This window comes from Camelina sativa, chromosome 5 (genome assembly GCF_000633955.1).
Source record: "Camelina sativa cultivar DH55 chromosome 5, Cs, whole genome shotgun sequence".
In the NCBI taxonomy this organism is placed as follows: domain Eukaryota; kingdom Viridiplantae; phylum Streptophyta; class Magnoliopsida; order Brassicales; family Brassicaceae; genus Camelina; species Camelina sativa.
Genome location: NC_025689.1, coordinates 1,681,856 through 1,706,736, shown reverse-complemented (window position 1 = coordinate 1,706,736; position 24,881 = coordinate 1,681,856). Strand labels below are relative to the sequence as shown.

The 24,881-nt window shown below is 34.4% G+C and overlaps 5 protein-coding genes and 1 long non-coding RNA gene across 7 annotated transcripts; 2 read left to right on the top strand and 4 right to left on the bottom strand.

Moving 5' to 3' along the window:
• Positions 24–809, bottom strand: LOC104784860 (probable WRKY transcription factor 12). The gene is made up of 2 exons (XM_010509953.2): positions 435–809; positions 24–326 (listed from the first exon to the last, which is right to left on the bottom strand). Exons 1-2 carry the CDS (start codon positions 678–680, stop codon positions 234–236), a joined length of 339 nt encoding a protein of 112 aa, XP_010508255.1. The 5' UTR covers positions 681–809; the 3' UTR covers positions 24–233.
• LOC104784859 lies at positions 4,172–6,272 on the bottom strand. Its single transcript, XM_010509951.2, has 5 exons — positions 5,810–6,272; positions 5,325–5,732; positions 5,032–5,124; positions 4,795–4,934; positions 4,172–4,718 (listed from the first exon to the last, which is right to left on the bottom strand). The coding sequence occupies exons 1-5, from the start codon at positions 6,239–6,241 to the stop codon at positions 4,271–4,273; spliced, it is 1,521 nt and encodes a 506-aa protein (XP_010508253.1). The 5' UTR covers positions 6,242–6,272; the 3' UTR covers positions 4,172–4,270.
• LOC104784858 (ELMO domain-containing protein A-like) lies at positions 9,565–11,904 on the top strand (the record flags this gene model as incomplete). The annotated part of the gene is given in 9 exon segments (XM_019245632.1): positions 9,565–9,653; positions 10,079–10,185; positions 10,307–10,375; positions 10,575–10,690; positions 10,772–10,826; positions 10,991–11,111; positions 11,304–11,351; positions 11,476–11,570; positions 11,690–11,904. Coding segments are annotated over 9 exon segments (798 nt in total). The 3' UTR covers positions 11,792–11,904.
• Positions 13,152–14,317, bottom strand: LOC104784857 (uclacyanin-2-like). Its single transcript, XM_010509949.1, has 2 exons — positions 14,054–14,317; positions 13,152–13,822 (listed from the first exon to the last, which is right to left on the bottom strand). The coding sequence occupies exons 1-2, from the start codon at positions 14,226–14,228 to the stop codon at positions 13,401–13,403; spliced, it is 597 nt and encodes a 198-aa protein (XP_010508251.1). The 5' UTR covers positions 14,229–14,317; the 3' UTR covers positions 13,152–13,400.
• On the top strand, positions 20,911–22,846 carry LOC104784854 (protein DMR6-LIKE OXYGENASE 2-like). Its single transcript, XM_010509948.2, has 3 exons — positions 20,911–21,342; positions 21,722–21,969; positions 22,084–22,846. Exons 1-3 carry the CDS (start codon positions 21,091–21,093, stop codon positions 22,658–22,660), a joined length of 1,077 nt encoding a protein of 358 aa, XP_010508250.1. The 5' UTR covers positions 20,911–21,090; the 3' UTR covers positions 22,661–22,846.
• Positions 21,815–24,875, bottom strand: LOC104784855. Of its 2 annotated transcripts, none has more exons than XR_767281.1 (3): positions 23,250–24,875; positions 22,178–22,501; positions 21,815–21,963 (listed from the first exon to the last, which is right to left on the bottom strand). It is a non-coding gene; the product is annotated as an uncharacterized LOC104784855 (long non-coding RNA). The 2 variants fall into 2 exon arrangements; XR_767282.2 differs by having other exon boundaries at positions 21,874–21,963; positions 22,182–22,501.

The window sequence follows — 24,881 nt, the reverse complement described above, 5'->3', positions numbered from 1 at the left end:
TAGAAACATTATTTTTACCTTCATTAAGAAGGTTTAATCTAAATATGTCATGTCTTTGTGTATATAGAGAGTTTATAACTCTATTGAAACTCAACAAATTGCAGGAAAAAAAAAAAGGAAATATAAATTCATAACTTTATTGATTAGTTATTGATGAAAAAAACGAAGAAGGATTCACGGCGAAGAAAAAAAAAGTAGAAAAAAGGATTCATCTTCGAATCTAATGAGATAAATTACCAAGAATTAGAATGAGCATCATTGTTAGTTCCTCCCCTAAAATTCTCCTGGTCATCATTAACCACCTTTGATCCCAAGGGTCCTCCACCCTACAAAAATCAAATTAAACTTTCCAAATTAAGATCAATCAAACAATAGTTAAAATAAATTTAATCAAGATCATCATATATATGTGTATAGAAAGAGAGATCAAAGACCTGAAGATTATTAGAAAACCCTAGAGGTGTATGAGTAGTAGTACTAGAGGAAGGGTTGTGAATGGGGAAAGAAGGAGAAGAGAGAGAAGATGAAGTAGAAGAAGAAGAGAAAAAGGTTAACACATTGGTTTCTTCAAAAGGAATGAGGAAGTTCATATTCTCTTGAATCGTCGTCGTCGACGATGTTACTTGGTGTAGATCGTAATTATTGACTACTACTCTTCTTCCTCCTCCTCCTCCTTCCATTGTTTTTATTCTTAAATCTTTCCTGTTCTTTTTTTTTTCCTTGTTGACTATTGTGTATCAAATTGAAATAGTGTATGACACTTATTTCTTTCTTTTCTATAAATATGATTAAAGCTATAAATGTTTCTTCGACGGTTTATCTTCTCTTGCTTTCATATAGTAGAAGGGTAGGGTTTCGTATGTATGTCCCCCACACGTGTCAAAGACCCTCCAAGCATATCATTTGTACCATTCGTGTCTTCTTTGGCAGTCAACTTCATGTGAAGTGTTTTAATGTTTATAGATCATATCGCTAACAAAACTAAAATCGATTCCATTATATATTTTTAATTTACGACTTCCTTCCAACGATTTTACAATATATTGATAATGATGCCGAATGTTATATTCCTATCACCGCTTTAATTAGATGATTAACGACTCTACTTTCATTTGTTTAAGCAAGTAACTTACATCGTGAATTATAAACCTAACCATTCCATAATGAGGCCAAAAGAAGGTTGGGAGTTTTGAACTATTATCATGATCAGCTTTCTGAAGCAACCTAAGGAAATAAAAAACCTAAGAAATTTAAATGACGTAAAGATTTTAACATTAACAAATTAACAAATTTGGGATGTTTTATTTATTAAAAAAAATAAAGGAACACATTTTTCATTTCACATGACAATTTTAAATTTCTGGAGATGTAGAGAGAGAGAAAATTGTCAAGAAGGTAATCGAGTGTGGTGGAGGTACATCAAAGCTTCCATCCATCTCAAGATGTGTCCTAAAGCTGATGATGGAAACGACACCCACAAAAGTTACCTCTTCCCAAAAATCATGTCGAATCCACCTTCCTAATTTTTTTGTTTTTTGTAAATTAATCCCAATAATTTTCATTAGCCTATATGTTTACATCATTTATTGAAAAGTCACAATTAACAATAAAATTATGCATTACAATGTTTCGAAAACCAAAACTCGGTAGACATTACCAATCAGATTACCCAAAACATCTAAACATTGTTCTCTCATCTAGTTATACTGATTGTATATTCATCTACCCAATTAATCGGCTGAATATTTAATTCTTTGTAGATTACTAACTAACTAAACTAAATCAAATTTATCTTTTATATATATAATCATCGTTACATGATAATTGTATTTTCAAGCATGTGGTGTGTAAAACAAAATGACTTCTTACTGTGATAACTGATAACTACACACAACAACACATAAACACCCCAGGAAAAGAGCCGGCCAACTTCCTCCACAATAGCAACACAAATTAAGCAACAACGACTAATAAGAAACTAAGAAAGCATATAGTATAACATTTTTAATTTTTTTTTTTTTTGACAAAACCATACTAAACATGACGACTGAGCCACTGAGGTGGATTAAATTAAACCTTTTTAATATAAAACCGGTCCAATCTATTCCGTAATTAACTATCATCATTAAGGAGGAAATTAAAACACTTGCTTAAATAGCCATTAAAGAAAATATATTACCATCAGTTTATTATTGATCTTATGATTACTGAGTTACCGACACCAAGAGTTTTGTTGGTTTTCAGGTAGAAAAAAATAAGTTTCAAAAGCTAAGGACTTCTAGTTTGTTTATGTAGGAATATTATCGGTTTACTTAATATATAACGTTATATTTTTTTTAAAAAAAAATCTAAGTTGTAGATACAAACACAACATATAATATATCGAAACATTTTCCTTTTGGGTTAATGATTTGATAAAAATAAAACTTTATATTATGTTAGATGTAATCATGTAAACATAATCAAAAAATATACAAATGAGAGGGGGAGGACATTTGATTAAATTGTAGATCATAGTTTGAGAAAAGAGACAAAGAGAGACATACTTATATATTGAAGATTAACAATTAACATAATAGGGAGATGAATTCCATGCAACAATGATTACACGTTTCAATCAAATCCGTAAGAAATTTTCCAAATTTAATGATGGTGAGATTTCTCTAAGGCATCTTTTTATTTATTTTTCTCTCTTGTAGGTTCCCACTTTGTCTCCCCTCTTCCATTCTTCTTTCGTTTTCTTTTCTTCATTCCATTTGTTTTTTTCTTTTACTTCTTTGAAATTCAAAGTGTAGGTGAAAAGACGAGCTTGTCAGTTGTATATATATACACAACTAAATATCAGTTTAGTTATCAAACACAAAAGGAGTTTAACATTCGTTACTATTTATAGTTTGTTTACTACGGATTCTGATATCATATTATTTTCTTAACTCTAAAATCAAACTTTGTGGATAATCAATTATCCAGCTAAGCTAACAAAGGAAGTAATGAATTAGGTGGGTAAGATCTAGTGGGTAATAAACCCTAGCCCCAATTTTTAAAACTTCAGGCCCAATTGGCAAGCAAAATTATCAAGTTAGGGCACAAGTTCGATAAATTTTCGCCGAGAGGAACTTTCGCCGCCGGCATAAGTACGGTGGTTTAAATGGTGACGTCAATAAGTAAAAAAAGACAATTTTATTGCTTTACCAAACATCGACTATTGTTATTTTATGTACTAACTAGGCTCGGACTTGGATCCACGCTACAACGCAGAGAAATTATGTAGTGTTGTTGGGGCTGGTTGCCAATATAGAAGATGTTATTATTTGAAATAAAGCTATATTTTACATGTGAATATTTGTGATTCTATACAATTAAAAGAACAAAAGAGAGTAAACAATATAATGAGACGTGATATGAATAAAATTAAATAATAATTTATTTAAGATATGTTAATAATTTATTTAAGACACGTTTTCAAAGAGACGAATAATATTAAGTTTGTATTTGTTAATATAATACTCCCTCCGTTCTAGTTTAACTGTCGTTTAAGGTTTTTGCACACAAATTAAGGAAACTATTAAATTTTATGTTTTGCCCTTCATTAATATATTTTATAATTTTTTCATTGGTTGAAACTTTAAAACAGCAGGGATAAGATTGAAATATTTATCAAACATCTACATTGAAAATCTAAAATGACAACTAATATGAAACAAAAATTAAATCGTAGAACAACAGCTAAATTAGAACGGAGGGAGTACTTGACAGAAACATATTAATCTGGGATTCTGGATTATTTTTCTACGCATAATATATACTTGGACATAGTAATCTCACAATTAGGTGAGGATAGTTTATATACTGAATTTTTAGTTTATGACTTTAATTTGTGTTGGTAAAAATGTACACTTAAATTCAAAATAAACCTAGGCTACATTTAAAATTGTGTTTGTTTAGAAAACTGGGCCTAGATTTAATGTTGTGCACAATTTCGTTTTGGGCTTTATTGGCCTTTTTGTTCACTTTTTTTTTTTAGACTTCTCACTTGAGATCAACGAATGTTTGTTACATTTCTTCTTCAGATTCTGAAAACATCGCCCCTCTGTTTCAACCACCATCTTTCCTTCTATTGAAGATGGATCAGTTATTATTTCGAGAGATTTCATTATTGATATACACCGTATAATCAAATTCACTACTTCTTTATTCGACCAAACTTCTCACTTGAGATTACTTTATGTACTAATGAGTAAGCAAACATCAGTCTGAAACAGAGGATTTTTTACTTAGGTTCTTCTGTCCATCGTCTCTTCATTTCGGATTTGGATCTAACTTCTTTGAGATTCCCATCCAAATCATAGTCTCTCTCCATCACAAGATTGATCCCTTCATCTGAATACCATCCAACTCCAACGCACAACACTCCATCTTTCTTCACATCCACGTAAGCCGTCACACCACCTGGGAGCCACATCACGGACACATCTTGCATATCTATCATCTCTTCCTCTCCAAATGACACATATGTTTCCGGTAAATTCCTTCTCTTCAGGGCTTCTGTGCACAAGTACACAACTGGAGTGCTTTCACCTGGCTGCTCGAATTCGGCTTCATCTCCATAGAGAGGAGTTGCACTTACTTCAAATACTTTCCATGATCCTGTCAGTTCTGATGGTTGTATACGTTTCCTCTGTGAGAATGGTTTTAACTCCAATGGTGCGTCGTTGTCACTGAGACATGAACCATTTAGGGTCAGAGACACTGACATACCATAGAGAAGAAAGATAAATCACAGGTCGGAGTTACCTTTGTTCTTCATAATTTGAAGGACTAACCCACTGTTCCTCATAAACACCAACTCTCATTATCTGTATATCTGCGCCACCATTGGCGAATTCTATTGTGTGGACTACTCTCAGTCTCTTATGACAACCCTTCACCAAACACTGGACAAGAAGAAGGAGCAATGAGCCAATTCTTTTCTCTTAAAATGCTGAAAAGGACCAAACTTGACAATATTAGAATAGACCAAAATAGACATACCTGCTCAAACTTGAAAGTTGGTGTGAGGTAATAGTTCGATTCACTCATCTCCCCAACAGGGATTGTAACTGGACCTCTGGAATAAGATCCATCCTGCGTATCACACAAATGGAAACATTAACGGATGAAACCTAGACAATGCACAAAAACCAATTCTCAGACCACCACCACAAAGACAATAACAACATCCATTATCTCAACCAAAAGGAGGGAGGATGAGATCTAGACTAGTAGCTTCCATGAAAACTATGTAAGAGAGATGATCAACCAATGGTTCTAAGATTGAGCCATACCTCAAAGTAAACGAGGCCAGGCTTGTCTACCATAGAATCCTCTTCCATAACATCACTAGCTTTTAAGTTAAAAGACTCAAACTTAGGCAAACGGCTATCTACACCAGTGTGATCAACCAGTATCTCCTCTTTACTCTCACCAACCTGAAAAAATTCTCCATGAGGATTCAAAGTTACCCAATTGATCTTCCTCTGTATCTCAGACTCTGTAGAAGAAGCTCCTCCAGAAGAAGACGGCGACGCTTCAATCTTAGTAAGAGTATAACAATCATAAAGACTCTCATTCTTCTTCCCAATTTCAATAGGTTCCATCTCTGCAGTAATTGGAGAAAACACAGCTCCTACACCTTTCCAAATCCCACTTACACTACTCGCAAACGTCCTCCACACTGGCTTAATCACAGGTTCCTAAGAAATCAAATTCAAATCACAATACAGCTAATTTTCACAGACGAAATTTGAGAAATTGAAAGAAATTGAAAAACCTGGGTTTGAAGAACAGTCTCAGATTCGATCAACATCGTCCCCGAAACCAAAACCCTACCATGTTTACCCTTCCTTCCTCCTCCACCTAATCTCTTCCCTCTTCTTCTTCCCTTTGGCTTCACCTTACGCTTATCCTTCTCCGCTATTTCGTTATCTACGCTCCATGTATTCTCTTTGTTACCTTTCATAGTCACTTTCCCTTTGTTTCCCGCCGGACGGTTATTTCCGTCGTTTGGTCTTGAGCCCTGCGCCACGATTTTTCTCCCGCCGGCGTTGTTTCTTCGCCGGAGATTGCAGATTGAAGGAACAAGAAGAGCATTTTGAAATCCAAAGCATAGATTGTGGTTGTGACATGAGAGTGGAGAATAAGAAAAAGTGAAGCTTTTGCAGAGATGAAGAGATGGTGTTTGCATCGTTTTCTGGAGAATCATATCGAAGAAGATGAGAGAAACACAAATTTACTTCGATCGCGTTGAAAACAATGTTGGATACATAAATGGGCCGTTATTACATAATTAAGCCCATAATTTTAGAAGTATATTAACCATTGATACAGGCCTAGGCCCATAACATTCAATATCGCCTTAAATTGTCTAAAGTAGTGATCGATCGATCATACAAAGGGGTGGAAATTGGAAAATATCACTACCGCATCTTTTTTTGTTTTGAGGAAGTAAAACTGTGATTGGCTAAGAAGGTTACTGGTGATCGACGTTTCCTTTAAGGCCGACAAAGTTAATGGCCCACGAGGTGTTTTTAAAAGTAGTTCTTTTCTTTACTTTCTTTTTTTAGCTTAAAAGGTGTAATCATGACTTTTTCAATCTCATTTTTTAAAACAATGTTGATAACTTTTTCGTGTATTAATTAATACTCCCTCCGTTTCAAAATATAAAATGCTTTGAGTAAAGCACGTAAATTAAGAAATAATCACTTTAAAAAAGTTTAACCAATTACAAACAAGACTGCATAATAGAAAGTATTAAACTAATCTAAAAGTTACATAAAAACTTGAAAACATCCTATATTATAAAACAACAAAAGTTCTCTAAACATCCTATATTATGAAACGGAGGGAGTAGTATCATATTACTACTACTAATATACATGCATACTGGAGAGAGAGAGTTCAAGACATTGAAAAACTAACATTAAGACGAAATTTTCGGATTGATGGTTTTATTTTCTAATAATTTTTTTTGAAACTATAAAAATGATGCATTGGCGAATGAAGCATGACCAGACAGAGGTCATCGGATTATTTATTTATTTTTTTTTTTTTGGCGTAAAGCTAAAGGAAAGTCATACACTCAACTCATACTAAAAAAATACATTTAAAGGAAAGAAACATTGATATTAATAAATAATTAGTTGACAAATTCGACAGCAGGAGAAACATTACATGAAGGCCATAAACTAAAGAGCTTTGACCAAATCTCAAAGTAAATCAGTGGTGAGAATCAAATGAAGATATCTATCTATCCAACTGGAGTGCAACGGTAGTTGTACCCGTTGTGTCGCCATAGTTTCGTAGTTTTTTCCTATTTATTTATTGTTTCTATGATGAGGATATTTTGGATAAAAATATCATAATATTTGAATATGTTGTGTTTGCAAATTGTTTTTCTAGCTAGTCAAGATTTACAATTGTAAGCAAGGATCTTATAGCTTTGTCTGTCATATATTCTCTTCCAGATTTTTTTTAAATTAGAAAATTTAGGTTTTTTTTGTAAGTTTTGGTTTGAAAATAGGTTTGACAATTTATACAGTGACTCATGCATACACATAAGATATGTATAATTATTTTACTTTTAATATCGGAATTAAACTCATATCTGGGGTAGGATTATACGGTTGGTTACCAATATTTGAAATATTTTTATGAGACAATTCGATAAAGTAGTTGACATGATTACTTGAAAGTGAGGAGCCATGCTTCGAGTCTTTTCCTTGCGCGCGATTATAGTTACAATGATCATTACGTTACGATGATCAGATCTTCTTTCATAGAAAATAATGTGTATGTTGTTCACTAACCCAAAGAAAAACTAAAATGATATGTATGGTATTTGATAATACACGTAGATAGAAAGCTTTGCAGCAATTACTTTAAGTTCAAGTAAAGGGGTGGCAATTATCTATGTTCATGCTCCTTTCCTAGCACGAAAGGATGATCGCTTTTTTAATTTGTAGGTATAAAAACTATAGTATATTCATACTATGAGATCTAGGAAAACACTAAAGTAGAATTCAAATAACCAAATTGAATAGAAAATTGTTAATTTAGTTGGATAGAGAAAAGAATGTTTCTGAAAAGGAGTGTAAGTGATATGGTCGTCAAAAGTGTTGAATGCTAATGACCAGTCATGAGTAATGAGTTCCATTCACGCTAAATCACGTGGACTACAATAGATTACACGTATACCATAAGCTCTACAAATCTAGAGATTTCAGCAATATTATAAAAAAAAAAAAAAAAAGAGTGTCAAAAAAGAGTTTGTTTCTGAATTTTCTAGCTGTAAATGTAGCATTTCCAAAAAAAAAAGTTTCATATGAAAATTAAACAAAAAAAAATATCTCTTTATAGACATGTCACATGTTCGATATATGATTGATTTACAATATCGTGGACCATAAAAACCAAAGAGAGTAAATTATAACAGAGGCCCACTTTTAGTTAAACTACACCCATCAAAACATATACTGATATACATGGCCCATCCCATCCCACCATGCATATTGCAATTGTCCCCGACCGGCGCCGTGATGACATTTTTACGTAATTTTGATCTTAATTAAACTCATTAAAAGTAAAACTACAATGATATTATGTACATGCAATTTGACATTTAAAATAACATCTATAATAATTTTGTTGAACTAATTATAACAGCTTTAGCTCAACCATATAATTTTTTGTTCTGTCATATATATTATAGGGGTATATGAATGATTAATAAAAAAAGGATTAGAAGTCGTTGACATTTGACTTAAGTGCCAAATTAATTAAACAGTGCGCCGTGTGACCTAACCAGTCACTTTTCTTTTTTTTCTCCCGGTGGTGGCATGACTTGTGACTTGTGACTTGTGTGACGAGGCTGATAAAGATTGAAGTACACGCGCGAGGGGGTCCTCCAGCCTAATATATGCCACCTGTACGTACACTCCCACCAGCCTTGCCCGTCGTTACACAAATGACGTAACTATAAAATTCTCATTTTCTCTATTTTGTTTTTTTCGAAACCCCCAGAAAAAAAAAAGGAAACTAAAGAAAATTAGAAGAAAGAAACGGCCAAATAAGGAGATCTTTTTTTCTTTTTTCTCGCCGTCCGATTATTATCTCAATCGCCGATAGAATCCGGCGGCACTCACTAGATCTTGGAAACCCTATAGTTTGTTTCTTCGTGCGTTGTACTTTTTTTCGTCGCGCTCAAGATTCTCTCTTCTCGGTTTCCATAGTTTCGAGAGGGTTGATCGTTCTTTTGATTCGATTGGTTTGAGTTCGCGATTTCTCGACGGTGATTGAATTCTTCTCTTACTTCTATTTTGTTTGTTTGTTGAAGTTCTCGCTGTATCAATCGTGACGATTTTGTGATTCGCATTGCTTTTGGATTTCATCAGGTTCCGATTAGTTTCTATTTGATTAGATTTTCAAATTCGATTACTGATGAAGCTATTTGGTTTCCGCGTTTGATTGTTCGCAGGGTGATACAAGAGATGGGGAGATTCTGAGGTGAATCGGGAGAAGCGAATTGAGAGAGATGGATGATAGAGAAGGCTCGTTCGTTGCTGTCAGGAGGATTTCTCAGGGTCTCGAACGTGGAACCGTTTACAATCCATCCTCTGGTATTTTCATCTCTCTTAAGTGATTCGTAGAGATAAACAAACGTTTCTACATCTCTCAGTCTCTTATCTATCTTCACTGGCGGTTGCATTTTTTTTTCCTGTGTTTCATACTAAATGAGTTTTTTGAGCGCATTGGGTGGTTTCTGGATTCTATGGTATTGATTATTCAGCTTGTTTCTAGGGTTTTAGGTAGTATTTCACTTATTTGCATGCCTTAACTTTCATCTTTAACTAAGATTCCAGTTTGTTGTCAAAGAGCATGTTTGTTAAACCTTAGTATATATGTATGTGGTGGTTTTGTAGACTTCTGATGCTTAGTAAGAGTTGTATGTGTTAGAGGTTTATACTTACTACAGACATTCAATCAATTTCTGAAAATCATTTGAAGCTCCATTTTGATGCCAGTTTAATTTGTTTCTTTACAGCTGAGGCTGTGCCATCAGCAGCTTGGTTAGGCAGGGGTCTATCCTGTGTCTGTGCTCAGAGAAGAGATAGTGATGCAAATTCCACGTTTGATCTAACACCTGCTCAGGTACTCTTTTTTCCACTGTTCCAGTTCACTACAGTAACATAACAGTGTTTGTCATTAGCTAGCTGGCTACAACTATATACATATCTATCCAATAACTTCCACCCTATTTTGTAACTTGCAGGAGGAATGCTTGCAAAGTTTGCAGAGCCGCATTGACGTAGCCTATGATAGTACTATACCCCTGCATCAGGTACACTTTCCTTAGTTTCCTTGAGGGTCTTAAAGCTTTTACAATTTCTCATTAAAACAATTGGGTTTAAATCATCAATTGGAGATGGTAGCATGCTGCAACTATTTATCCCTTGACCTTTTTACTGTAAGCGAGCGTCATAAGTTCAAATGAATTCAGCTTTGATGATTACTTTTTTTGCTTCGTCATTCTCTCTTAGGAAGCTCTGAGAGAGCTGTGGAAACTTGCCTTTCCTGAAGAAGAACTTCATGGATTAATATCTGAGCAATGGAAAGAGATGGGTTGGCAGGGCAAAGATCCGTCAACAGATTTTAGGTATAATACTGACTTTCCTCGTCATTTGTGTTATAGGTATTTCTTGCAGCTGTCGACTTTAACTTACAGTGCATCTGGCAGGGGTGGTGGTTTCATATCTCTTGAAAACTTGCTGTACTTCGCTAGGAACTTTCAGGTATACCTATATACTAGATAAAAACATCTCAGAAAAAGAATGAGCTAAATTTCCTTTAAAAATTTCATTTATCATGCACCAGATATTTCTCGACTACACATTGACACTGCTTCACTTGCACTTTCGTTACTTAGTTTTAAACGCCACATGTCTATATGCTGCAGAAATCCTTTCAGGACCTTCTGAGGAAGCAGGTTGGGGATCGATCTGTGTGGGAATACCCCTTTGCTGTTGCTGGTATCAACTTAACATTCATGCTCATACAAATGCTCGACCTTGAAGCAGGTATACACATTCACAGGAATTTATTCACCGTGATTCATGATTGTTATTGTTGCTATTGACATCTCAAGCCATAAAATTGGGAAATCCATTACTATAGAATCCTCTTGCATGATTGCCTGTCATTCTTATTATGAGTAGTGTATTGAGATAATTAAGTGGGTTCACTAATTATATCCTTTTAAACTTTTACAGTGAAGCCACGAACAATTGTTGGGGCAACTTTCCTGAAGTTTCTTTCTGGTAATCTCTCACACAATGCCAAATCGAATCTGATCGCCAAATTGAAAAGCCTTTTTGCACACATGGTGCTTTAATTGGATTTTGACACTGATTTAGATAAGTGTGTTTTTTTTTGGGTTGGCAGAGAACGAATATGCCTTCGACCTTCTTTATTGCATTGCATTCAAGCTAATGGACCAGCAATGGCTTTCAATGCGTGCCTCATACATGGAGTTCAATGTAAGTACCTGGAATCATATCGATATATTGTTGTGGCAAAGAGAAGATATTTTGTTTGGTCATAAGAATATGCGACTTAATTTGGTAACATGAGATGATGTTATGTGGGTGTGAAACAGACGGTGATGAAATCAACAAGGAGACAGCTGGAGAGAGAGCTGATGCTGGAAGACATTATGCATCTTGAGGATTTACCCTCCTACGCTCTTCTCACTCAATAGCCCTTATGATGATCATTAATAGTAAGAAGAAGAGTTTCTAACTACTTTAATAACACGAGGTTGCTCTGTTCACTCTTTACTTTTCATCGGCAATGCTTTCGCTTCTTTGACCATTTCTCGTGTTTGGTGGTGCTAAGAAACAACTCCAACACCGAGTAGTTACTTGTTATATTAAAACAAGAAAAAGAGAGAGAGATAGAGAGAGAGAGAGAGGTTGCCATAAATCATAAATGTCAATTTGTTTGAGGGTTTTTGGTTGCAAGGAGTGTGTAGCTAAAATGAGTTTGTTTTCTAGCAACTGTTCAGGTTTCTTAGTGTTGGTTGATGTACGTAAGACGATTGGGTAATGGTGTCAGTGTGTGGGAATGGATAATAATCAGTTGGTTTTTCTCCAAATTCAAAAGCAGTCTCCTTAAAGGACTCTTACGATTCATTTTTTTTTGTGTATTTAAGAAAATGCTAAGATTGAAAGCTTTTATTGTTTCTAGCTGTGAATATTATGCGCGGATAACAGAGATGGCCTTTACAAGTAGTCACGATTTATTCACCAACAACACAAATATCAGATTTACAAGTCTGACTAATCTGTTATTAAGTTCATTTTAATTACACAATCATCACGTGAAATACACGAATACTCTGTCATTCTTAAACCTTGGTGACCATAACAACCGTGAGATGGAGAATTTCAAACTGGCTGCGTGTGTTCCATCAGATGGCGGCGACTCCAATTTCAAAGTGGGAGGAGGAGCGACAGGAGGTGAGGGTGGCGGTGAGGTTGGATTGGGAGGAGGGGAAGCGGTAGCTTTATGCCTCTGATGCAGTGGCTAGGTGTAGGATAGACGAAGTACTTTGTTCCTACCGTCTTGAGTTCGATCTTGGTGTCTCCGTTGGAGAAATTCTTAGACGTGGAGGAGGCGTCGCAGCCATCATATCCGGCTTTGTTAACCACATCCATTAAGTGTGTAGGACCGTACTTGAACTCTGTTTCAATCCATTAGTAAAGCATTAGCCACTTGGCTGGAAAGAAGTCAGAGTTTTCTTGTGCAATAAATTATCTAAACAAAATACCTAGAGTGTCACCACCCCTGAAAGTCTTTTCCGATTACTCACCCTGTGTAGTCTACAGTGCTGGCCCATTGACTAGAGTCTCCACTCCAACAGTGTTAAGTCACAGCGACTGCCGCTGGGACGTGCCGCAGCCATCTTGGACAAATTGCATTCTGCCATGTTTTGGTTTGAACTTGGAGAGATATGTTAATTAACAAATGCTTGTAAAGATGAGAAACAGGGGAAAAGGTGCTGGTTTAATGGTTTATATAACAAGACGCGTGAGAAGGACTAATGAGAAAAATTACGATAATGATTAAATATATGGAGAAGATGAAAATTAATAATATATTTTATTTTACAACAAGAGAAGAAGTGAATGTGATGATCATGATAACGATAATCAAATTGCCGAATAATAAAATCCTACGAATAATGAAGTGCTTCGGACGACGTGGTAGCACACAACAAACCCAAGTTCTCTTATACAAAAGTTACAACCAAAACCCAAATAATTAAAAAGCAAAAGCACTGACTCCACCCTGGCTCTCTAAACCAATTACATCCACAAACCATAGCCCAAAACCATCGAGACTCCGACCAAAACGTAACTCATCACTCCCTTAGACGCACCACTTGGCTTTGGTGGAGGAGGAGAAGTTGACCCTGAATCAGGTGTGGGTGTGGTTGGGGGTGTTCCGTCAGCCGGCGGTGAGCCCGGTTTGGTAGGAGTTTCCGGAGTTGAAGATGGGGGAGAAGGAGTGGCCGGAGGTCCGGTAGAAGCGGCTACGACAGTAACGGCTAGCTTCATGCCACCTTCACAGTGACCAGAGGTAGGGCAGATGAAGTACTTTATTCCTACTGTCTCGAGATCGATTTCTGTGTCTCCACCAGAATGGGTATCGATCGGTGTGCCTCCACAGCTATCGTAACCGGCTTTGTTCACCTCGTTCACTGAGTGTGAAGGACCATACGTGAACTCTGTTTTTTCCATTCATATAAAAATATTAGAACATTAAGAAACAAAACCCTAAGTAGAGAGAGCTTCATTGCGTAATACGTTATCTCGATTTCGTCAAAACTATATTTACTTTCAGGTTGGTTATCAGATTAAATCATAAACCCCAAAGCCAGAAAAATATGAAATTAAATTTGAAGATTACTAATTACAATATATACTTCTGTTTGAACCTGAAAGCAACAATAACTTACTTAGAGTGTCACCAACTCTGAAAGTTTTTCCGGTAGCCCAAACTGTGTAGTCCACACCACTGGCCCATTGAGAAGCGCCTCCGACCGTGTGAGTCACAGCGACTGCGGCTGGGACGATGGCCATGACCATGAGAAGAGCAATTGCAGCCATCTTAGCTAAACCATTCATTGCCATATTGTGATTAAAAGAAAGACAATTATTGTAAAGATGTGTATAGAAGATAGAGATTATGAAGAGAAGTAATGGTTATGGTGTCTTATTATATAACAAAGATATGTGAGGAAGACTATGGGAATTAAGTAAATAGAATGTATGAAAAAGTCGCCGCCTCGCCAACTCATTCAACAACTTCATCCTTTCTTTTTCATTTTTTTCGTTTTATTTTTATTCATTTCTTTGTTTTCTACGACATTGTCATGATGCGTAACTACTATGTTCTTATATATTCAAACAAAAAGATAATAAAGGAATGGATCAATTGATCGAATTGTTCTTTTTTTTTTCTTTTTAATTTTCGTCAAATTAATTGAATTGTTTGATGGTTTTCTTTGATGTAAATTATATACAAACTCATCACCCTTATGAGTGGCTTTTTCCTATTTGGCCTTTTATGTTTTTCTACATAAAAGTGTGTTGAGTGTAAGGAGTACCACTGAAAATTCAGTCATAGGGAAACCGATGGAATCAAGCTGATCAAAGATTTGCTTAAGTTCACTAAGATATTTCTCCATGGTTCTGCCTAACTTAAGACAAGCAAGCAGCCGATTATGAAGTTCAAACTTCCTAGTGGTTGAAACCCTATTAAACTTTTTTTGCGAGTGTAGTCCATACCTCTTGTGCAGATTGCATACCATAGACCACCTTCAGAGCGGGTTCAGACAGAGAACCGAAGATCCATGCCATGACAAGCTGGTATTGCAGATCCACTTGATAAACTCCGGATTTGGCTCTATAATGACTCCAGCAGCACCAGTGACAGAGCGAGTAGCTTTCGGACGAGTGATTGGCTATTGATATAGCCGAGTAGGAGTTGTGGTGAGAGAACAGACTCAAACTGAGTCTTTCATAGCAGATAGTTAGACTCTGTTAGTTTAAGAGTCACAACCTGAGAGATAGAAAGAGGAGCGGAAGAAAAAGACTCTGTTGTAGTCCCTGTTTTAAAAATCCCCGCCTAGGTCCGCTTACGTCCCGTAAAATTGCTAGGCCTACCCTCTCCGCCTCGATTAATGATTAATCCCCGCCTAACATCGATTATCCGATTATGCCTTTCAAATTTGATTATAATCCATCTAATCCGATTATTTCACACTTAATTTTGTGTATACTAATTATTTTTGAAGTCAAATATAAATCAAATATTTTTTTTTTGTTATTTAGACATTTAAATTAAGAGTTTATGATGTTTTACAATAACTAATGTATAAACTTATAATAAAATCATAAAATTTTCTTTTAAAATTACGTTTTTATGTGTTTACCATAATTTTAAAGACAATACTATAGTTTTATATTTTATTTGATATTTTTTCTTTTAACATAAACATAATTAGTCATATATTTAGTATTATATATTTATTTTATTATTAATTTGCTTAACAATTTCAAACTGCAGTGGTTAAGCAAACTGCAGTGGGATAATCCTCCTTCTATAATCCCACAAGGAACATAATTCGTCGGGAAACTCAGACAATCGGACCATGGCTAGAAAACAACAAAAATGACAGCTTTAGATATCTTTTTTTTTCAGCTTTAGTAATATTATTTTTTTTTATTTTACGCAAAAATATTAATATTATTAGTAATAAAATTAAAAAAAAAAAATCCCTGCAAAATTATTCAAGTTTTAGTAATATTTTTTTTTTAAATAATATCTATTGAATTAAGAAAAAAAATTCAATGGGGTTGTGTAGATTGAGTTTGAACAAGACTTTATCAATACAACTTTTTAAATTAAGATTTCTTTGTTGAATCACAAAACATATGAAGGGGTTTTATGTACTAAATCTCATTATTGTGTCAATGGTTTGTGCATAAGCAAGGTGGTTGACCATTGACTAAGTTCATAATTCAAAAGTTATCAGATTGGGTCAGAAGTGTACAAGAACAAAAAGATGAACAGATATATTCCAAATGACATCCTAACTTTTATAGAAATTAAAAATTTGTAATAAAATTGGGAATTAGGTAATATCAAAATAGTAGGAAGATGCCTAACACGTTCTAATATACTTGTCAATGACCAAAGATGGGTATGGTGTTAGGTGTGAAATAAATCTTTACAATATTCGAAAAAGATGAATACATACATACATACGAAGCCAACAATTTTCTTAGTAACTCATAAAAGCGAAATGGTCAATTATGAAAGAACATAAACCAAATAGTTTAATTACTTAAGTATATTATTACCTATCAACTTACTTATTTTGACCAAAACAAATTTTAGGAGATCGTAAAGAACAAAAGGGGTCTTCTAGAGGCGGTCCAGAGCGTACCATGTTGAGCTTTGATTAATTATTGTCGTGTCATCCATTAGCTTCAAAAGGGGGAAAAAAATAAAACTTAAATAATAGGTATCACATTCGTAATTTAAATAAATAAAAGCTTACTTTTACTGTCATGATGGAATTTTGTATTATAATATTATAAATTAAACATGTTAAATTAGTGTTATTCTTAGCAAATCTTGTTCTTTTTTAACCACGTTTGCAAATAGTTACTTTAGAAAAGTAAATTGTTTACCCAATATTTCCGTGACACCTACATACATAACATAGTCTTGTTAAGCTATTATACAAGTCAATGACAAAAAAAAATCCAAATTGACTCAGAAAAAGTCGTGGCAAGTCGAAACTTTGATAATACTATGCTTTTTTGATTATTATATATGTGCACTAAGTGCTGGCCCACGCAACGCGTGGGTTGTAGTGTAGTGTACTTTTTTTTTATATTCTTGTCTTCCCCGTTTTCACTTTTGTATTATTTTGTTTTAAGTTGGCATATATGGGTTATCAAGTAACTTGTATATATAAACTATATCTTTATACCATTTCTTTTAGATGTGTACAATTGTGGGGTTATATTTTATTTAGAGTGCGACAAATCCGTCTGCGGATTGGACCGCTTTTTATTTATCATTCAGCAAATATAGGTCGTAGTGGTGCAGTCCAAATAAAGCAGAGACAAGACTACAGCGGACCAACTGCGGACCACTTTTGCATACAAATAGAGTTAGTCCGCAGCGGTCTGTAGTCCGCCTAAAAAATGGAGCGGTTCAGACCGCAGATGGATTTGGCCGCCCTAACCGCAGTTACCATTCAAACCCTTAATGTTTCTTTTTTAATGTGGATAATAGTTGCTATTGTGTCTGAGTTTAAATTATGTTTCAAGTATTGTTGTCTGAAGAATGATGAGGATGTTGTTTTTTGGTAGTGAGGATCCAATCGTTTCATTGACTGATATCTTTCCCAAAATATTTATTGTATTTTATATTTTCTCATTAACTGCTTATGTAATATATGGTTTTGAGTTAAGGAAATGATGGAGCGAAGTATGGATGTAAAATTTTAGTTATATAATTTCATATGTATATATATTATATATATGTGACTATAAGTTTAGCTAATTACAGTATTTTGTAATATTTAAATATAACCTTCCACATTGTTTTAAAGAAAAATAAATAAATTTGTGAGAGGAATGAAGGTAGAATGATTGGATAAAAGTTATCTTTGTGTTAAATGGCTTTTCATGCTTTTTAAAGTGAGTTAATTATTATTAAATTATTATATTTGTCTTGACTTTTTAGAAAAGGATTCCAAGTGTTTCCTTCCAAATTTGAACTTACACATGGTTTTTTTTATTAACTCAACACTTAAGACATAATATTTCAAATATAAAATATTACTTTTGATATGACATACTAATTTAGTTTTCTCATATTATTTTATGAACTTCAGTTTGAGTGTTTTTCATAGTAATTAGTACACTCACATTGATGGAATTATAAAAATTTGGGAAAATGTTTATTTCGATTAATCATCTGCTTTTTTAAATATATTAAATAAGTATGTTTTCGTTCCTACAAGTAGGACAACATATATTAGAGTTTAACCATGGAGTTATGCAATGAAAATAGAACTTGTGATTGCAAGACAAAATAGTGATTTGTGATTGCAAGACAAAATAGTGATTTCCTTTGGCCTCTTAGGTTGTCTAGGCATATTATGCAGGTGTTGGTCTCGTGAGGGGATGTTTGTGTTTGTGCTTGAGTAGTTGATATTGAACTGGTTTTGTAGTGGTCTGTTGATTTTCAGGCGAAGATGATTGATGGTACTTTTGTATTGGGCGAGAGTGGTTTGAAAATCTGATATTTGCCATCGGATTCATTGTGTGTTTCTTTTGTTATTTTGGTACTTATTTGCTCTATTTCTTTATATATATAATGTTCTCGGAGAGTACTCTTTGTATTTTGCATTTATGGGTTTTTATTTTGTATTACGTCATTTAGTAATAAGTTTCCGTTTTCCTTTGCTGGGTGTTTTACGTTTCGGTCATATAGAGATATTATTGTCGCTTTTAGAATTTGAGTTTAATTTGAATTTTAATGCTGCAGTCGTGGTTTATGGGGATAACGTACGGTCTTTTTTGTTTTGTATTTTGGGTGTGTGGGCCTCAATTAGGCCTTCGGTTTTTTTTTAAGAGGCCATTTTATATTTTTTTCCTGTTAGTCTGAGTATATATAGGGTCAACAAAGCCGGCATTTACTTGTTGGGTCGTTGATCAATTTTCGGGCTCTCTGTTCAAATAAGGGTCATCCATTTTTTTCACCTGGGCCCCTATCCCGTGTCGTTTTAATAGAGTTTCAAACAATAGGTACAATACAGAGTAATTGGAACAAATGTTAAAGTATCAAATTTTTTCATCTGGGGATATTGTTTTCTCAGAAAAGTACAGAGTAAGTAAATGTTGTTTCAGGCCTAATCTGGCGACATTGCAATCCCCTGCCCAGTTTGCAGTTGTGATATTTTTTGTGGCCTGAAATGGGGTTGCTCTTTGTTTTTTTGTTTTCCTGTTACCACCAAAACAACTGGATTTTCAGTCGTGATGAAATAACATATAATAAAAAGACTGATAAAGTGTTGTCTGTTTTGCGCCTAAAAAAAAGTTTGAAGAGAGGGATACAGCCTCTTTGTTATAACGTACTTTTGGTAGTGGCGAGGTCTTGTTTCGCATATTTGGCTAAACGTCTTGATGTCCTGCAATAAGATATGTAAGATATGTAGAGGCTTAGAGGCTGTTATTTGTTCTGTGGGAAATATAGAAAAGAAGGCTTACTGTTTGTCCGTGGTAGACCGTTGAAAATTTCTTTGTAGACTACATTACTGACTGTTGGTTGGTCATGAAGAGGCTTCATGTTTACGACCTTTAGCCCTTGGGCAGAAGTGACTCGTGAGAAGGCGACATACAGTTGTCCATTGCTGAAGACGGTACAAAGCCACCTTTTTTAGGAATATAGAATTTTTTTTATAATTTATAGTGTCAATTTTGTTTTTTATAAAGAGAATTGTTGACCCATTTAAGGGAAACAATTAAGAGGAAGATCGTGGCGTAATTAAGAGGATTTTGTCTCGTTTTTTTTTATATGGGATGTGAGGAGTTACGATTTTATAACATTTAAGGAGATCATGGTTAAATTTTGTTTGTATGGAAATAAATGAGTGACGATTTGGCTACATTTTAGGAGATGGTATCAACTATTTAATGGTAACAATTAAAACCAAGATCGTGGAGCAATTTAAGAGTCATTAAATTAGAAAACCTAGTAAATATCGAACAGCCAATAAGAAAAGATCGGAACTCTACTTTTATATATATGATTACTTAAGGCTTCCTAGCATATGAAAATGATCCAATTAATATTATGAAAGCATGTCGAGAAGATAACGGCTACTCCACTTCCACTATCATAATTGGCCCGTTACTTTCAGCCCATAAAAGAACTTAATCAAATGAGGTTTTGATTCAATGATCGAAAATAATGATCTCTCTAGTAGTTTGTCTACTTAAAAAATACGAATGATGTCAGAAGTAGTTTCTTATTTCTCTCTCTCCTCCAACGCTAGAGGAGGAACACTTCACCTTCGACCAGAGGAAAGACCAACTCAGCATTAGACATCTCTTTGGGTTTGGGGTACAGATGCATTTTAACATGCATCTTTACTTTTTCCCAATTCTCAACACCCTTAAAAACCGTTTCTTTACTTTTATTTTTTTATTTGTAGTATAACATGTTAGAATAAATGATACAAGCTGACTACAACATCCTTATTTAGTGCTGGGTCCATGAATCTCGACCGATACTCATCCTCTTAACTGACGTCAACACACTCATATAATGTTTTTTTTTTTCTCTTCCCAAAAGTGGAAACCAAAATATCCTTCACCTTTCTTTTATGAATATGGCGGTAAACCTAAAACCAGAGAACACGTTATTGTACTTTTGATCTGATCCATTAACTTAAGAAGACGATCTTGCCCCCTGAACAGAAAACGAGTTGCTAAACCTAGTCACCGGTTCTAAGGTCCAAACAAATCCACCGGTTATATGACATTTTAGACCTGTCATATGGACTATATAATATTATGTATAAAGCCATCCAAAACAGCAAAAAGATGCAACTTAATGAAGACGTACTGTACATGTCAATACGCTTTTATATAATTCACATCCATATCCCACAATTTGATCTGTCACACTTCATTTAATGTAAAGATGAAGCTGCAGGTTGTTTCCAAAACCGTAAGCGAACGAGCAAAAAAATAAAATAAAAAATGAATATAAGAAAATGTCGACTTATATATATTTAAATGGATACTTGTATAAAGAAAAAGTATATACCTCTAGAAGCACTTAAACCGTATATGTTACAATTTACATGTATAAATACACGCTATGCATGTTGCATACTCTGTAGTAGTAATAAATAAAACGAAGCAGAGATTACTTACCAAAGAATCATTCTAGCAAACACAAATGGAGGAAACAAAAAAAACTTTGCTAGATGATTCTTTTATAAGTGCAATGGCGCTTACCAATTCAGGTGTGCCTCAAGTCCCTGATCGTTACGTACTTCCCCCATCACAAAGGCCAGCTCTTGGTTCAAGCTTAGCCACCACTGAGACTACACTTCCTGTCATTGATCTCTCTCTTTTACACCAACCTTCGCTTAGATCCCGTGCAATCCATGAGATCAACATAGCCTGCAAGGAGTTTGGTTTCTTTCAGGTATCACATATCCAACAAGTTTAGTGTTTTTACATGGCAGCTATATTTCATCCAAATCATGCATGTCTCTGTTTTCATCAATTCAGTCTAAACGTTCCCATGCCTAGTCACTAGAACTAGCCCTAGAGTGAGCCTATCGCAACTACCAATCACACTTTGGATATATGACTAATTAGAAAGACGGCTATTGTCTTCTTGCATTAATGTCATGTGGAACAAACTCCCCGAGCAGGGGAAAGAAGAATAAAGAAAAGACAAAATCCTCAATCTCAGTCTTAAATGAGAACACAAGTTGCATGCATGCATGTTTTCTCTACTTAAAGCCATCTTATTCCTTATAAAACTAAGACATAAAGCCATAACGTTTACTTCCCTACAGGTTATAAATCATGGAATACCATCATCAGTCGTTAAAGATGCCCTAGAGGCAGCAAAATTGTTCTTTGACTTACCTGTGGAGGAGAAGATGCTTCTTGTGTCTGCGAATGTTCATGAGCCAGTAAGGTACGGCACAAGCCTTAACCATTCAACAGACAGTGTTCACTACTGGAGAGATTTCATCAAGCATTACTCTCATCCACTCCCAAAGTGGATCGATATGTGGCCATCAAATCCTCCATGCTACAAGTAAGTAAAACATACCTTTAGGCCAGCTTCATTATCTCAATATAGATACAAAACCTAGCTCTCTCTTTGAGTGAAAAAACTTATATTATTTTCTGATTTACTCCTTCCTTTCAGGGATAACGTGGGCAAGTATGCAGAGGCAACACATGTGCTCCATAAGCAATTAATAGAAGCTATAGCAGAAAGCCTCGGACTAGAGAAAACTTACTTACAAGAAGAGATTGAAGAAGGGTCACAAGTCATGGCAGTGAACTGCTATCCAACATGTCCAGAACCCGAAATCGCATTGGGAATGCCACCACACTCAGACTTCAGCTCACTGACCATCTTACTCCAAAGTAGCCAGGGTCTCCAGATAATGGATTGCAACAAAGCTTGGGTCAGCGTACCATACATTGAAGGAGCTTTGATAGTTCAGCTGGGAGATCAAGTAGAAGTGATGAGCAACGGGATATACAAGAGCGTGATTCATCGTGTGACAGTGAACAAAGATGTCAAAAGGCTGTCTTTTGCAAGTCTACACAGTCTACCTCTGCACAAGAAAATAAGTCCAGCACCGAAGCTCGTCAATGAAAACAACAATGCACCTGGCTACGGAGAGTTTAGTTTCAACGATTTTCTTGAATACATCTCAAGCAACGATTTTATACAGCAAAGGTTCATTGATACAATCAAGAAGATCAGTCCCTGAAGAAGATGATGATGGCAACTAAATATACCAATCAACCAAACCACATAATTCAACAAGGCAATTTTCATGGTTCGTCTTTTGAATAATTAAGCTTCCGGTTCCTGATGTATCTAATCTATGTAACATCACCAAAGTATCACAAAAGTACATTTTTCCTCTGTTTATATTTACATTCGCATAAACAGATTAATGAAAATATCATAAGATGTTACTTTTTGTTTTTCCCTTCATATCTGTTTTTTTTTCTCATGCAGTGAATGTAATATATATCTTTAATTAACTGAAAGAGTGTAGAAACATCTGTTTCTTGATATTGTAAATCAACAATTGTTTGTTGAATCAGTTAAAATAAAAAAGGGTGAGAGTTTTAGATTCATATAAGATCAGAAGCACAAGTAGTTCATAATTTGAGACATACATAACTGTGATTTGATTCATGTAAGCAAACTGATATAGTTAAGAATCAATTATATAAAAAATTAGACAAAGTGGATGTTTATAGGAATCATTTATATAAAAACTTACAAGAATCTTACAAAAAAAAAAGTCTATCGAATTTGATACAGAGCATATGAGATCGATTACTTACAAGAATCTTACAAAAGATCACATAAGTATCCTCTCCGGAGGAGACTAATCAACGTCTCGGGAGACTAATACCGTCCCGCGTAACTACGGCCTTAGCTTCTCGCTTCCGTCGGCGACTTCTCCTCGTCGCATACCAGTTTTTTTTTTTCTAGCCGTCTCTGTTTTTTTTCTCTATTTTACGGGATTATCGAGTTTCCTTTTTTTTCTTACCTACGGTACTTTACCATTTACCGTCGCTTATTTTTTCTTTTTCTTTGTCGGCTCTATCTTTTACAGTTTTATTTTTACCCATTTTTTTTTTTTTTTTAAAACATCACCTTTTCTTTTCCTTTTGGTCAACTCAACACACTCACAACTAGTGCTCACAACCCACAACTGATTTTGCTGATGGTTTAAACTTTTTACGATTTTTAAACGAAATATTAATTTGTAATCGTATTCGTAGCCCAATAATCAACCTTTTTTAGACGAAATATTAACTTTTACAATAATTTAAATTTTTTCATACTAATTATACGTGAAAAAAAAGTTCTCCAAACTGCATTTTCAAAAGGTCTTAAACTCGCTGCATCAGATAATATATTATATTAAAAAGTAAGTTATGGAAAATATTTCAATTACTTCAGTTTTACTTACTTAACATGCATAAAAATATAATATACGTCTTATGAATTTAAGTAGAAGGGATTTTTAAATTAAACTCTATTTGAATCTCATATATGAGTACATGGATAGTACATAATTATTGCTTCTTGAACTTTCATAAATTTATTAAATGTTAGTATAGTTGTATAAATGATATTGTACAAATACATGTTCCGACTGGATACAATTTCTTGAACTAATTCCGTGACCAGGACACATTACGTACCCAACGCTAAATAAGATATCAACGGCCTATTTGCAGTGAATAATGGCTTTTACATATATATATACAACATCAACATGCATACATTCACCTTTTTTTTGAAAAAAACACCATGCATGCATTCACCAAAAAGAAAAAAAAATACATTCTACATAATAAATAAAGACTGCTTAAAATACCTCGACGATGAACAAAATACAGTGTATACTGAATGGCTACATTGATGCTTTACCTTTACAAAAAAAAACAAAAAAGCCTTAGTGCAAACTGCTTATGCCAAATACCCATTTTTAGCAGAATCAAAGATTCACTTTTAAAATAAATAAATGTTAATCCGAAAATAAAAAAATAAAATGTAAATAACATGAAATTACTACTAAAAAAACATGAAATTGCCATAATTATAATTATACGCAGGTTTAGACCCTCCTTCTTTTAACCCCAATTACTACGTACAATTGGGAGTTAAAATTAATAAAACATGTTTCTTAATTTAGCTTACCTTATAACAATAGCTCTGATCACTTGGTCTTGCAATTATGTAACTACATGAAAATTGATCAATTCACACACATCGTGTAGTAAGTAAATGAAAATAGAAAACAATCAAACAAAAATAACCGTAATTAGCTGTTTCCTTCACAAAATCAGTTTTTCGGCAAAGACTAAGATAAAATACAAGAGGATTCATAAACTAAAACATCTACAAAATGAAGGCGAAAAATAAGAAATTAAAGTATGTAGTTCAAATCACGGAAAACAAAT